Raw genomic sequence first — 13099 nt, 5'->3', positions numbered from 1 at the left:
GCAGCAGTCCCGGGTCTCGGCTTCCTGGCCTGGGGGAGCGGCACCTTGGAGTTCGAGTTCGGCCCACTCCCCTCGTTCCCTGGGGACCCTTAACCCCTTCCTGCGTGGGGAAATCAGGGGCCACTGCCTAACCACCCAAAGCAAAGCAGGATGGGTGAGAGGGGGTCCCACATTTTCCTGCTCACTCAGGAAGCGGGGACCGGCAAGGCCTTGCTCTCGCAGGCCTTTTCCCCCTCCCACAACCCATCCACCTCGCGGGAAGCCCCCCACCCCCTGCCCCGGCCGCATTCGCGGCGCCTCCAGTCGCGGCTTCTGGCCTGGTGGTTTCCGGGGAGAGAGCCTGGCAGAGAAAGAGCCTCGGCAGCTTCCTCGGTGGGGCGGGGCCAGCGATGGCAGCGAGGGACGCTGGAGAGGGTGGGAGGGTGCCCTCCCTGCGGAACCTGCCCTACCGGGCAGGGATTATTAGGAAGGAACACCCCTGCCGCACCAGGGCCAGCGCTAGGGTGTGTTGCGTCCTGTGGGGTGAGGGGCAAAAATCAGCAGGTGCGGGGTGGGCTTGGCGCGGAGGGTGAGGGTTAGCCCCACCCACGTCTCCGTACAGCTCGAGCACCCGTGCAACCCTCCCCGTGCAACTCTGCAGATCCCGGGTTTGCCCACGCGGTGGGCAGCCAAGGCCCAAAAACTCTTGAGAGCGGGGGCGACGGCAGCACAGCCCCCCCGCAGGAATTCCCCTCTCCTTTGGAAAGCCTCTCGACTTCCGGGGAGCGGGGTCACTCCCCGGGTGCGGGGGCCTCTGCTCGTGAAACCAGTTCACTTTGCTTTTGCAAAAGTTTATCGCAGGATGCGATAGGTCCTCCCACCCCCACCCCCCCGCCCGACCTAAGGCGGAAGTAGGGTGCGGAGAGGGGTCCAGCCGCCGCCCGCACCCCGCCTCCCCCGTCTCTGACGTTCCCTCTTAGCTAATCTCAAACAGCGAAAGTGCACCTTCAACATCTCCATTTAATATTTACATTCAAGCAGGTAATAATTGGAAGCTTATAGTTTAGACATTTCTAGTAGCAGCAGTTTCTAGAGAGCTCGTTTAGCCTTTTAACAAACTTTTTTTTTGTTGTTTTGCACATAGAAACAACACATCCATGTGTACAGTATCAAAAAATATATACCAAGGTTACTGGTATTGCAGTTCCTGGAAGGGGAGGAAATGAAATCAACCGAAATACTGAATGAACGGGTAGAAAGGCCAACAGAAAATAGTTCGTCTGATATAGAATATAACATGATCTAGAGGAAACTCCATAAATCTAGGCTTTTATATTTCAATATATAAATACCTACAAATAAATATATATATATCAGCCCGAAGGGGGTGGTGGGCCTTTTGAGCTCAAACAATACATTTCAATATAACACCACGTACAAACGGGAGTAAAGTCTGCACTTGACAAGTTAGCACGGTTAAAATATAATACTATAACTCTTAGACCGCCGCGAGTGGCTGCCCTGTCAGTCCCGGAGGTCCACGAGAGGAGGGGGTGCGGCAGATGAGGGCGAGACCCGCAGGCACGGCGTGGAAGGTGCCAGTGTGGGCCGGGCGCTCCAGCCAAGACCCGGCAGAGGGACGCGGTTGCCGCGGCTTCGGCCGTTTTCGCGCTGGGGCCGGGCCGGGAGCTCCCGCAGTTGCAGAGAAGTCCGCCCCCAGGCCCCAGGTGTTAAGTCCCAGAGGGTGAAGCCTTCCTCTTCCGACGCCCTTCGGCTACACCGTCACGTACTCCTTGAACGTGACGGTGAGGCAGTTCGCGGTGACGTCAGTGATAATTATATTCCCAAAGAAGGGCTTGAACTCGCTCAGTGGCTCCTCGGGTTCTTCGTGGGCCTCGGTCGGGGGCTTCTCGGCCGCTGTTGCCGGCGCAGCAGCCACTGCCGCGGTCGCGGGCGCCTCGGGCTTCACCTGCAGGGCGCTGGGCGGCTCCCCGGCCTCGCTGCGCGTCTTGACGCAGCGCAAGTCTATGGGTTCGTCTAGGTCCGAGTCCAGCAGGATGACCTCCGGTTGCGGGAGGGCGGCAGCGGGGGGCACGTCCGCAGGGCGCTCCGCGGCGGGGCTGCCCCCCAGGCAGGTGGGCGTGCTGATGCTGCGCGCCGTCAGACGCTTCTTGCAGGGCTCTCGCTCGCCGTGGGTCTCGGAGAGGCAGCGCTTGCGCGCATGGGAGAGATTTAGGTCGACGGCGTGGTGATGGTGGTGGTGGTGGTGGTGGTGGTGATGGTGGGAGGGCGGGTGTGTGCTGCGGGCCGGGTCCCAGGCCAGCAGGTCGGGCTTGGTAGTGAGTTGCAGAGGCTGCTCGCCGAAGGCCTCCTTGGTCGGGGAGAGCTTGCGGGAGCCAGCCTCTTGGGACTGCGGGTCCCCGGTCCCCGGCGCCTCCTCCTCCCTCCTCTTGGAGGGCGTTTCCGCCTTCTTCTCCTCCGCCCCCGCGGCCTTTTTGAAAGTCCTGTCTGCTGGGGGGTGACGCTCCTCAGCAGCCCGTTTCTTGTGGCTGGGGGAGCGCGCCTCGCCCTCGGCTGCCTCCCCGGACTTGATCTTCACTGCCTGCATGCCGTTCTCCATGTACTTGCTCATCACGATCACGATGCGGCCGTTCTTGTTCTTGTTTTTGACGATCTTCATCTTTCCCCCAATCCCGTTGCCCGTCACTGCCTCCTTGGGGGCCGGCGTCATCCCGTTGGGGGGACCCTTCTCGGAGCCCTTGCCTGGAGCCCCGGCCGTACCGGCCAGGGGCTTCACGGCTCCCAGGTAGCCCTTGGCCCCCCCGCCGTGGGGCCACTTATCGGGCGGGTGGCTCTTGGAGCCTAGGTCCGGGCAGGTGGGGCTGGGCGCCTCCTTGTGGCCGCCCTGGTACTGCAGGTCATACATTTTGGGGTCCGGCTGGTAGGGGTGGTGCTTTTTGCTGTTGAGCTGGTAGTAGTATTTACCGCTCTTGCCTGGTGGTGGAGGCTTGCCCGCCCGCTCCTTGCTGTGCGGCTGGTACTGGTGGTGCTTCTTGCTGTTGAGCTCGTATTGGTGCCCCTGGCCCTTGCCCTGACCGCCCAGCTCCAGTTTGGCGCGGTTGTCAGCCGAGGAGTCCTGGAGTCCGGTCAGCACATTGGAACGACGGGCAAAGGTAGGTACCTGGGGGGACGGAGTGGGAATGGAGGGGGAGGTAAGAGGAGGGATCAGACCAGCCCCAGAGCAAGCCTCCAGCATCAGGAGTGTTCCAGCCCATACCAGGTCGGGGAAGGGTGTGGGAAGTCAAGATGAAGTGGAATTGGGTGCTTCAGAGGAACTCCCCCCGACTTCCAAGCCTGGAGGCACCTCAGGTGGCAACGTCAAGGGAATAAGTCGTGGTTGGCCCTGGGGCCCGGGAGTGTATTCACCTGTACCACCAGTGGTTTGGGCTTCGGCCCTCTCTTCCGGTATCCCATCAGCTGCTCCTGCCGTTCCCTGCGGAGAGGGAACAGAGGGCAGTGCTGTTAGCCTCAGTCACTTCCCCTCCTGCTCTGCCCCCACTGTGGTGAGCCGTGAGGCCAGCAAGAACCAGAGGGAACAAGGGCTCAGGGCAGAAGGTTGCCTCTACCGTCAGTTGGACGCCTCGGTCCAGTTCCAGAGTGCCACTTTACCCCAGCACCAACCCTTATCTGCCCAAGGGGCCCTCTCCAAAGGGCTCCCCCACCTCAGATGTCCATACCTGAAATGGGGCCCCCCACAGCCTTGAATCTTTGCCCGCAGCTTGACACTGGGCAGCTTGGCACTGGTGCCCACAGCCTTGGGCCCGTGGCCCTGCACAAAACGCAGTGAGCTCGGGGGTCCAAGGGATGAAAACAAGTCCAAATGAGGTGAGCGTCAACCGGGTGCCTCCCCGTCAGAGGCACGGGATGCTAATGACCTCATTAAGATTCAGATAACGAGTGCCGCCGGCAGAAGGGAGGACTCGTTTTCTTAAAGGCCAGGCACTAAACAGGGGGAGGGGCTGCGCCCTTGTTTACACAGCGGCAAATGAGCCAATTAGGGGCTGGGGGCGGGGGCAGGACACCGAGGCCAGGGCCTGGCCAGGTTCGCAGCCACCAGGTGAACCAGCTCTGGTACGGCTGGGGCGGAGCTGCTGGGCGGGGAGACGCACAGAAGCACCGCCTACTCGACGAGCCCGGGTTCCCAGCTTCCCTTGATTTCCAAATTATTAATAAAAGCCCGTGGGCAGTGGTGCTGGTCAATACAGCTGTCAGGCTTTCGCTGGCAGCCTGGTGGAGGATGATCCGAGGTTGGGAGGGTGGTCCTAGCACTGCCCAACCCTCCATGGCAGAAGCGAGTGCCTCTCCAGCGTAGGCCAAAGTTCCAGCCCATTCCAGACCTTAGGCACCCCTCTACCCTTGGGCTAACCCAGAGGAGTTCTGTCATGCCTGGGGGCCCCGGCTGGGGCCTGATTCCAAAGTTGCATGGCATTGCAACAGCCTGCGTTTTAAATCTTCGGGGATCCATTATGCAACATGGCATCAGCCGCTGACATGGTTACAGGCTGGTGAACTCCCAGGTGGAACCCGGGCAGGATCCCTTCTCGGCGCCCTCCTGCGTCAGGAGAGCAACTTCCCTGATGGTCTCTCCTTCCAAGGGGCTAGAGTTTACAGTTTTAGAGGCAAACGCGCCACAGGAAATAATACAAAATAAAAAGGGGAGGGGGGATGGAAGGCCGCGGTGTGGCCCAGCTCCGCGGGCTCCTGCTGCTCCGCCCCTCCTCGATCGCCCTTCCCCCTTCTGTCCTCCCGAAACAGAGAACCACAGCCACCGGTGGTGAATCCAGCTGCAGCAGCTGCAGCATGACAAGCATCTGTGCGCGCGACGAACCCCTCGTCAGAAGCCACCCCTCCACTACCAGGCAGTGCCCACCCCACAACCGGTGGGCCAAACTCCCCCTGCCCTGAGAATGTGGGCCAGACCCGCCAAGTAGCCTACTGGGAGGTGTGAAGGGCACGCAGCGCCAGACAGAATCTGCCCCCTGTCGACCCCAAGCTCCCTGGGGGGTGAGGGTGGCGGCTTAAGGTCTTGTAAACTTTTCTCCAGTCCCCAACAGGTTAAGTTCAGTTCTGTGACGTCCGGAGGTTTCACAATGCCAGCTCCCTTGGAGCTGCCCCGAGAGGTGCCCGTGCCAAGCGGCCAGTGGCAGCAGGAAAGCAACACCTAGGCTCCGGGGGTGGGGCTCCAAAGTAGCCACGGGAGGGGGGGCCGGCAGAGAACCGAGGCGCAGCCCCAAGTTCTCCGCGCAGCTGTAGGGCCACCCGCAAGCGCCCTTCCCGCAGTTCCCCCAAACACAAGCCTCTCCTTCTCCGGGCCTGCCCCGCCCCCACCCCAAGCTGCAGCAACCGCCAAGGACGTTGGTTAGAGGAGCCGAGGCCCCAGTCGTGCCTGTTCAGACCCGGGGGAGGGGACTCCTGCCAGCCCCCGTCCCGGCCCTTTCCCCCTGTCCTGTTGCAGCGTTGGCCCACTCTCCCATTCCCATATACGGTCACGGCTGCCGGCGGCGGGTGCTTGGGGGACGCTCACCTGTTCTGGAAGGCGATCAGCAGCCGGGGATCCAGGATGTTCTCCTCGGGTTCCCACGTGTTATATCTTGCAAGGGAAAAGGGAGGGGGACACGGCGTAAAAAAAAAAAACCGAGCCAGCTTTGTGGCCTCCAGGTGGGGAATGACATAAGGCCCTACTCTGTCTTCATGAACTGAAAGCTATTTAGCTGTGGATGTGGGGGGTGGAGAGTAAATTTCTGCAGGCCTGACACGGTCCCTAATACACCCTCCCCAAGTCAAAATAAACACACAAGGGCAGGAAGAAAGGGGAGGGGTAAGGAAAATGAAACTAGCAGTTTATTTTGCAGTTGTCAAGAATTTTAAGCATGTTACTGCGACATGTTCCAAAGCCACTTTGCTCACCAGGAATCCTGCGTGCAAAGCAGCCAAAATGCAAAGTCGCAGTCCCCTCCTCCTCTCCCCAGCCCCGAGTCTCCGCGAGGGCTTCAGCCATTCTCTATTTGACCCCTAATCCGATCACCGTCAGCCACGCGGCCCCCCCACACCCCCTCACGGCTCTGGAGCCCGCTGTCACGGGCAAGCAACCCCCAAATACTCAGCAACACAAAAATATGCCTCTGTGTGTGTGTGTGAGTGTGTGAGTGTGTGTGCGTGTGCCTGCGCGTCTGTCTCCATCCGGTGCCTTCGCATTTCAAATTAAAAAAAAAAAAATCCCCACCAAAAGCGCCGCAGTGACAGTTCCCAACATTTTCTGCCTTTTTTCTTCCTCTCCCTGCACCACTAGGAGGGAAGAGGCACACAATTGCATTTTCGTCGCTTTTTAATTTTTTTTTTTTTTTTGGTTTTGCAATATGGAGCCGTTCGGTGGAGGGAAAGGGGAAAGGAGCCATTTTCTGCTGCACATCAGTCAGTGCCTGCGCCCTCCCTCCCTCCGCCGGCCTCCCCGGCTCGGCCCCGCGTCTCTCCAGCTCCTCCGGCTCCTTTTAGTGCATAAATTAGTGATGGCATTTCCCGGAGAGCGGAGTACAACACAGGGCGCCGGGCTCGGGCTCGGCGGCTCGGCTTCCCCAGTGCCTGCCACCGACTTCCCCACCCCCTCCTCCCTCCACCCCACCTCCACCCCGCCTCCCGTCCGCTCCCCCCACCACCCCACCAGCCCGGCTGGTCCGGAGCCCGGGAGCCCCGCGCCTCGGCACCAGGCTCTCCCGCCCCTCGGCCGCTACTTACTTGGGGGACCAGCCTCTCCATTTCACCAGATACTCCACTCTGCCCTGAGGGGGGGAAGAGACAGCACTCCATCAGCTTCCGCGGGATCCCCGGCTCCGGCCCGCAGCCTCCCCACCCCCCTCCCCGCCTCCCCGCGGGCTGCTCCGGCTGCCGCTCCCCCGCCGCCTCGCCGCCGCCCCCGCGCCGCCCTACCTTGCGGATCCGCTTCTTCTCGATGCTCTCCACCGCGAAGACGTGCTCGCCAACAGCTGGCAGCTCCATGGCCGAACCGGAGCGCGCCGGGGCGCGGGCGGCCGGCGCGGCTGCAGACGCTGCTGGCTCCCGCCGGCGCCCCGCTGCCGGCCCGGCCGAGGAGCCCCTGCCGCCCGCGCCGCCGCCGCCGCCGCCGCTGCCGCCGCTCGTCCTGCACAGCCCGGCCGCCCGCCGCTGCCCGCGCCCGCCCCGGCTCCCGGCTCGCGCTCGCTGAGACAACTGAGCCCGGGCCGCGGCTGCACAAGAACTCATGCAAATCCGGACGTCAGCGGGCGGGGCCTCGCCGGGCCCTGCTCGGCGTCAGGGGGCGGGCCGCGGCCGGGATTGGCGCAGCCCGGCCTACCGGAGGCCCGGGGCCTGGGCGGCGGGCGGGGCGGGGGGGTGGTGGAGGAAGGGCGCGGGAGGGGGCCAGGAGGAGGAGGGCGTCGGGGAGGTGCAGGGGGAGGGATCGTAGAGCCTGGGAGAGGGACGCTGGAGGGAGGGAACGGGACCGGGCCGGAGAGAGGTGTGTCGGCAGGGGGCCGAGGCGGAGGTAAAGAGCCTGGCGGGGCCGCGAGGGTCTGGCTGCGACCCCTCGCCTACGGCCTAGCGCTTTGGCCTGCCCCCTTCGCCTCTCATTCTCAGCGTGTACTGCCCGGGGACCCCTGCCGGGGGCCACGGGAGCATCCACTGCAGTTTCCATTTGCACCGAATTGCGTCATGTGCAGACTCCCAGGGGGTCGCCGGCAGGGGGCGGAATCGGAGCCGGGGCAGCTCGCGGACCCCCCCTCCCCCCCCCCCCGGGTCCCGCCGCCCCGCCCCGCCCCGCCCCAGGAGGCTGAGGGCATTTAGGAAGGCGAGGAATGGAAGAGAAATAGGGAGGAGAGAGAGGACTGGGTGCAAAGGATCGCCAGGGAGAAGAGCGCCGAGAGGAGAAAGAGGATAGAGGAGCAGCCAGCCTGGGGCCCTAGAGCTCAAGAACCCTACCAGAGTGTTCTCGATCCCTCCCCGAATCCTGCTGGGCTCCTACTTTACCCTCAGCACTGTCTTTGGCGGGGCGCGGGCGGGAGGTCGGGTTTCCAGCAGCAACCCTCCACCCCCACCCCGCGGCCAACACGGCGTGAGGCAGGGAGGACAAAGAGAGGACGAAGAGGATGTCCAGGTCTACTTGGGGGCCCGAGAGGACTTGGTGGGGTCCCGGGAAGGGCTTCGAAAAGAGAAGGCAGGGAAGGCCAAGAAAGGGTTGAAACTGAACAGGGCACAGCGGGGCCGCACGAAAGGGAGGTGAATGGAATGGCCGAGGAGCCAAGCGCTGGTTACGAATTCGCGCTCCTTGGTCCCCGGCCGGCAGCCGCGGCCGAGCCGAGGCCCTCCCGACCTGGCCAGAGAAGCCGCCGAGTGTGAAGTTTAGCACCTCCGGCGGCGAGACGGCGCGTTCCGGCGTGCAGCTCCGGCGTCCGGCTGGGGGAGCTGCTGCGCCCCACGCGGCCTCCCGAGGGCGCCGCCCGCGGGGCCGCGAGCTCTGTGGGGTCGGAGTGAGAAGGGGGGGGTGCTGGGGAGGGGGCAGGGCGACCCGAGTGACAGGGGCGGGGGTGCGCCTACCCGGGGGTGTTCCCGGGCCCCCGGCTCCGGGCCCTTGAAGGACCGGCAGCAGGAAGCTTGCGCAATCTCTTGGCTGAGCGTCCGTGGAAGAAAGGAAAGGAGCAAAAGCCGAGCGAGAGTGGAACGAGCGAGGGGGGCGGGCAAAGAGCCATCCGGGTCTCCGCTCCCGCCCTGACACAAGTCCCGGAATGCTGGGTGGGGACTGCGCCGGGGCTCGAGCGGGCGGGGGGAGGGGCGGGGTGCGGAAGCGAATCCCCCAAAGTCCGCTTTGGGCTCCTTTTCTCCCAGGAATCCAGGAGAAGCCTGGAAATGGTCTGGTGTTTCAGGACGCACACATGGACTCCACCATTTCACCACCACCTCTCAGCTCCCGTGTCTGGGCGGCTTCTGCTGTCTTGGCGGCCGCTGCCAAAGCCTGGAGGGGTTGGGGGGCGGCGCGGGGATCCCTTTCTGGCTGCCCCAGAGAGGGGCTCGGTCTGCAGCGACTGCCCTCTGACAAGCTTGAGGCACAAACACAAGATTTCCCCAGAAGGTGTTGGGTGGCGCGCCTGCCTGGGTGGGGGCGAAGCCTTCCTGTAGTACTGGGGAAAGGGGGCTCTCTGGGTTTATAGAAGCTGGCAGAGGGACGCAGGGAAAGGTTTTCCTCCTCCTGTTGGGTTTTGAGCTTTTTCCTAACCCTCGTGTCCAAGGCGAGGAGCACTCGTGTGGGACAACTTGACCGTAGAAGGGGCAGGGTCCCTGAAGTTGGCGGAGGAAACGCTGTCAGCGCGACAGTCCCTCTTCCGAACTGAGCCTACCAAACTGCCACGCCGCCGGCAATGTCAGTCTGTCGGGAGATCTGGAGCGACCTCGTCCAGGACAGTCCCTTCGTCCAGGGAGGGTCCGAGCTTCCCGACACTCCGTCCGCCCCCTCACTAGAAAACCCCCCGAAAATTTTTTCCAATGGGTGTTTCCGAGGCGTCCCGGGCAGGGGGGCGCCGAGGGAGGGCGAGCGGCCGCTACGGCCTCCGCGCCGGCAGGGGCGTCGGACTCCGCGGGCAACCGCTCAGCTCGCCCTGCCCGCGCCCCTCCGGGGCCCCCGCTCGGGATCTCGGGGGCCACGCGATGGCACCCTGTGCCCCGACGGCGAATTTGCGCAGCAGCCGAGCTGGCTCTGCTGCCGAGCTGGGGAGGATGGGTGGCTCCCACCGGCCAACACGGCGGGTCTTTTCTGGAGCTGCCGGTGTGACCGTGCGAGCAGCCGCAGTCTCCCCAACACTTCGGGAGGGGACGCCCAGAAGCTCCTCGGAAGCCCCGGGAGTCCCCGGCCGCCCCCGCTCCCGGCTTGAAAAGTGACCGAAATACGCAAGCCGAACCCGGGAACTCGCGTGGTTGTTTCTTTCGTCCTGGCGGTGGGTGGGCCAACGTGGAGAGAGGCCGACTCCCCGAGCCGGAGCCTTGTCTCGCAGACCGGCCCTAGACCACCGCTCATCTGCCGGCGGGTTGTGGGGCGAAGCTCAGGTCCTCCGGGCTGTGAATGGGCTGCAGGGAGAAGGAAGGGACAGAAACTGAGGGGTGGGGAACCGTGAGCCCTCGAAGCTCCCCCGGTGTGCACTGCAAGCCCCTCCTGGAAAATCTCCCGTGGGGCCTCCCCTACCATCCCGCCCCGTCTTGGCCCCTTCGAGGGAGTAGCAGACAAATGGAGCTCTAAATACGGGATTCCCAGAGCCTTCAGCTGGGGCCCCTGCCTCCGACCCGGGATATCCCTAGCCCACGGGGAACCCCGGAGAAGGGTCGTCGGACTGCGCTTTTGATGCTGCCCCCTTCCAGCCGGAGGCAGATCGCACACCTTGGTTCCCCTGAAGGGCAGAAGTCCTCTGGGTGCCACCTCGGGCTGGGGCCCCTAGGGGCCCTCAAGGGCCCCAAGAGAGGAGCGGTGCTTTCTTGAGGAGCTCAGGCTCCCACCCCGAGAGCAGAGGGCTGGAAGAGCAGACCTTGGAGCAGCCTGGAAAAATTTAACGGCCCTGGACCCGAGGGTGGTCATTGACAATTCGGATCCCCAAGGGGCCTGACCCATGTCAACTGAGGGAAACAAACGACTTCTTAAAGAAACTCTCTGAATGGACGCTCTCTGCCAGGAGATGCCACTACCCGCCCACGGAGCCCAGGTCTGGGCTCTGCCCGGAAGGGGCTGCCTGTGACTTCCCCAGCTAGTCCCCCACTAAGAAAGCCCTCTAGTTAGTGTGACTTTTTAGAACCCCCGAGGTGGATTTTGAGTAGCTGAGGGAGAATTTGCTAGCAACATCTACAAAATCTGCCCAGGTATTGACTAGAGTTCATTTCTCTCTTCTGTTCTTAATAGGGGAACTTGTCTTTGACTTCAGCTCTGGCATATGTAATTTTGCATTTTAGCGCTGACTTTGGGGGAGCTGGCCTGGTGGGGCTGTGTATGTGTGTGGGGGTGTTGTTACTGATGGCGGTGAGGAGAGCAGGGAGGCTGTGTGGGAGCCGGAAGGCTGCCCCGTGCACCTTCTCCGAGGGATGACTTTGTCTCTAAGGGCGTCCCTCCGCCCTCTGAGGCCCCACACCCATGTTTCTGCTCTTTGTGGCACGGCCCGCCAAGGGTCGGCTTTCATTTCGGTGGTGAAGCCCCTGACGCCCCCGCGTCCGTCTGCAGAGAGCCGCTCGGCTACAGCTGGAGCTGGGGTTCCAGGTGGGAGGGCCAGGCAAGGTGAACGGTCGGGGAACGGATCTGGCACGCTGCAAGGTCGTGGCCCCTTGGGGCAAGCCTTGGGGCCACATTGACCGCCGCAGGGCCGCATCTCCGCATTGCGGTACGCGGGGGTCGCCGGCGCCAAAGCGGAACGCGTCGTTTTCTACGACGTCGGCTGGTCCACCCCCTCCCAACGTCAGGGCAGCTTCCCAGGTTCGCTAGGAGAAGCCCACTCAGCCCCGATCCCAAGCTCGGTCGCAGGGCTCCCGCCCGCCTGGTGATAGGCGCCCCCAGGATCCATATTTCAAATATGATCTTTGGTGTAGCTTCCACCGCCTGCCGCCGCCGCCGAGCACACAAAACGGCCTCTGTGCGCTGTGTGTTCTTCATTTGGGGTTCGTTTGCCCAAGGACTCCCCTCAGGTCTCCTGTGCCTACGAGGTTCTCCCCACTCACACTTGCCCCTGCGTTTTGCTCCCGGGTGCTTTCGTTGCGCCCCCCAAACCCTGCGGGGCCCACACACACGGCAGATTTCTTTCTTTCCTTTTTCCAACCAAGAGCTGCTGCAGCAAACCTCGGAATAAAATTAAAATCTCCAGGCGCACCCCGAAGTAGTAGTCAGCCGAAGCGTAACTGCTACCCCACCCTCCCCCCAGCCCAGTGCGCGCCCCCGTCCCGGCCTCGCGGCGCGCTGAGGGTTAAGCGCGCGCAGGAGTGGGTAGTTGGCGACGGAGGAGGAGCGGGGGTGGGGTGCCGAGCGCCGCGGCCGGGGAAGCTGGGCTCGCTCTCCTCCCCCTCTTCGTCCCAGCCAACCCTGTAGTGGCGAGGCCGGAGCGATCGGAAGGAGCCGGTCGGTCTCCGCCTTCGTGGCTGGCCTGGAGCCGGGTCCGGCCGCGGCCCGCAACCGCCAGGACGCTGCACCGAGGCCGCGTCCTGCGTAGCCGGGGCGGGGGAGGGGGCGGTGGCTCCGGAGCCGCGGCGGCGCGTCGCCAGCTCGCCGATCGATCCCCAGGGGCCGGAGCGCTGCAAGCTCCGCTGGACACCTGGGGCGGGGGTGTCCCTGCAGGATCAAAGAGAGAACGGAGGGGGTGCTCAGGGATCCGGTGACCGTGGGATGGCGGCCGGGAGGGCCCAGCCAGAGCACGGTTCTGCCTGTGCTGCGGGGGCCAAGGACTGGGGGCTGGTGGTAACGCCTCGGGCACCCCCCCACCCAAATCCTGTATTGTCTGTATCGGGGCCGGCTTTGGCCACTTCCGGAGCTGAATCTGGCTGTCCTGAAACTTGGTCTCTCCACGTCCGGGTTCCCACCCCACCCCCACTCCCGACGACAAGGTCGTCGGACGTGGTCACCTAGTCCACTTCCTCCTCGCCCCGCCCTCCTGAATCCTGGTAGAAAACGGTGGGTGTCTCCGCGACCCCACCTCCAGAAAGAACCCCCGGGTTTGTCCAAGAAGTCCTCCTGTCCACCTTCTTCCGGAGGATCGTTTTCTGTGATTGTCCCCGAGGACCCCCAAGGAGTCCCCTTCGGTTCCGGGGGACCCCGGCAGCGGCCTCACCTGCCTGCTCCAGGTGCCAGGGCGGGGCCGGGGCAGGGGCACCGAGGAGCCTGCACTTGCTACGCCCTCCCCTAGGGGGCGGGCTCCCCTTGGGCTGGCTGGCAGCCGGGGCCTGCTGGAGCTGGCAGCCCTCCGCCCCGTTCCCCCCGCCCGCATCGCCCCACCTCCCCCGGAATGGGATGGAGATGTACACGTGGGGCGAAGTGCGGGTCTCATGTAGGGGGTGAGCAGAGGAGCCCCGCGCCCCC

At 63.9% G+C, this 13099-nt stretch overlaps 2 protein-coding genes across 2 annotated transcripts; both read right to left on the bottom strand.

Moving 5' to 3' along the window:
• Positions 1-979: 979 nt before the first annotated feature.
• Positions 980-7244, bottom strand: CBX4 (chromobox 4). The gene is made up of 5 exons (XM_027974232.3): positions 6964-7244; positions 6772-6815; positions 5564-5629; positions 3406-3472; positions 980-3160 (listed from the first exon to the last, which is right to left on the bottom strand). Exons 1-5 carry the CDS (start codon positions 7030-7032, stop codon positions 1754-1756), a joined length of 1653 nt encoding a protein of 550 aa, XP_027830033.1. The 5' UTR covers positions 7033-7244; the 3' UTR covers positions 980-1753.
• Positions 7245-8922: 1678 nt separating this feature from the next.
• Positions 8923-13067, bottom strand: LOC121820716 (uncharacterized). The gene is made up of 3 exons (XM_042256829.2): positions 13016-13067; positions 10433-12846; positions 8923-10125 (listed from the first exon to the last, which is right to left on the bottom strand). The coding sequence occupies exons 1-2, from the start codon at positions 13065-13067 to the stop codon at positions 11882-11884; spliced, it is 1017 nt and encodes a 338-aa protein (XP_042112763.1). The 3' UTR covers positions 8923-10125; positions 10433-11881.
• Between the last annotated feature and the right edge of the window lie 32 nt (positions 13068-13099).

The sequence above is a fragment of the Ovis aries genome, chromosome 11 (genome assembly GCF_016772045.2).
Source record: "Ovis aries strain OAR_USU_Benz2616 breed Rambouillet chromosome 11, ARS-UI_Ramb_v3.0, whole genome shotgun sequence".
NCBI lineage: Eukaryota > Metazoa > Chordata > Mammalia > Artiodactyla > Bovidae > Ovis > Ovis aries.
This window is presented reverse-complemented; position numbering and strand designations above follow the sequence as displayed.

What these genes read in the sequence shown, in the direction of transcription:
- LOC121820716 (XM_042256829.2), bottom strand. Translation starts at nt 13,067, where the DNA reads ATGAGACCCGCACTTCGCCCCACGTGTACATCTCCATCCCATTCCGGG. An exon ending in TCCATCCCATTCCGGGGGAG is followed by an intron (nt 12,847 to 13,015) that starts GTGGGGCGATGC and finishes CAGGCAGGTGAG; the next exon opens with GCCGCTGCCGGGGTCCCCCG.
- CBX4 (XM_027974232.3), bottom strand. Translation starts at nt 7,032, where the DNA reads ATGGAGCTGCCAGCTGTTGGCGAGCACGTCTTCGCGGTGGAGAGCATC. An exon ending in AGAAGAAGCGGATCCGCAAG is followed by an intron (nt 6,816 to 6,963) that starts GTAGGGCGGCGC and finishes TCCCCCCCTCAG; the next exon opens with GGCAGAGTGGAGTATCTGGT. An exon ending in CCAAACCACTGGTGGTACAG is followed by an intron (nt 3,161 to 3,405) that starts GTGAATACACTC and finishes CCGTCCCCCCAG; the next exon opens with GTACCTACCTTTGCCCGTCG.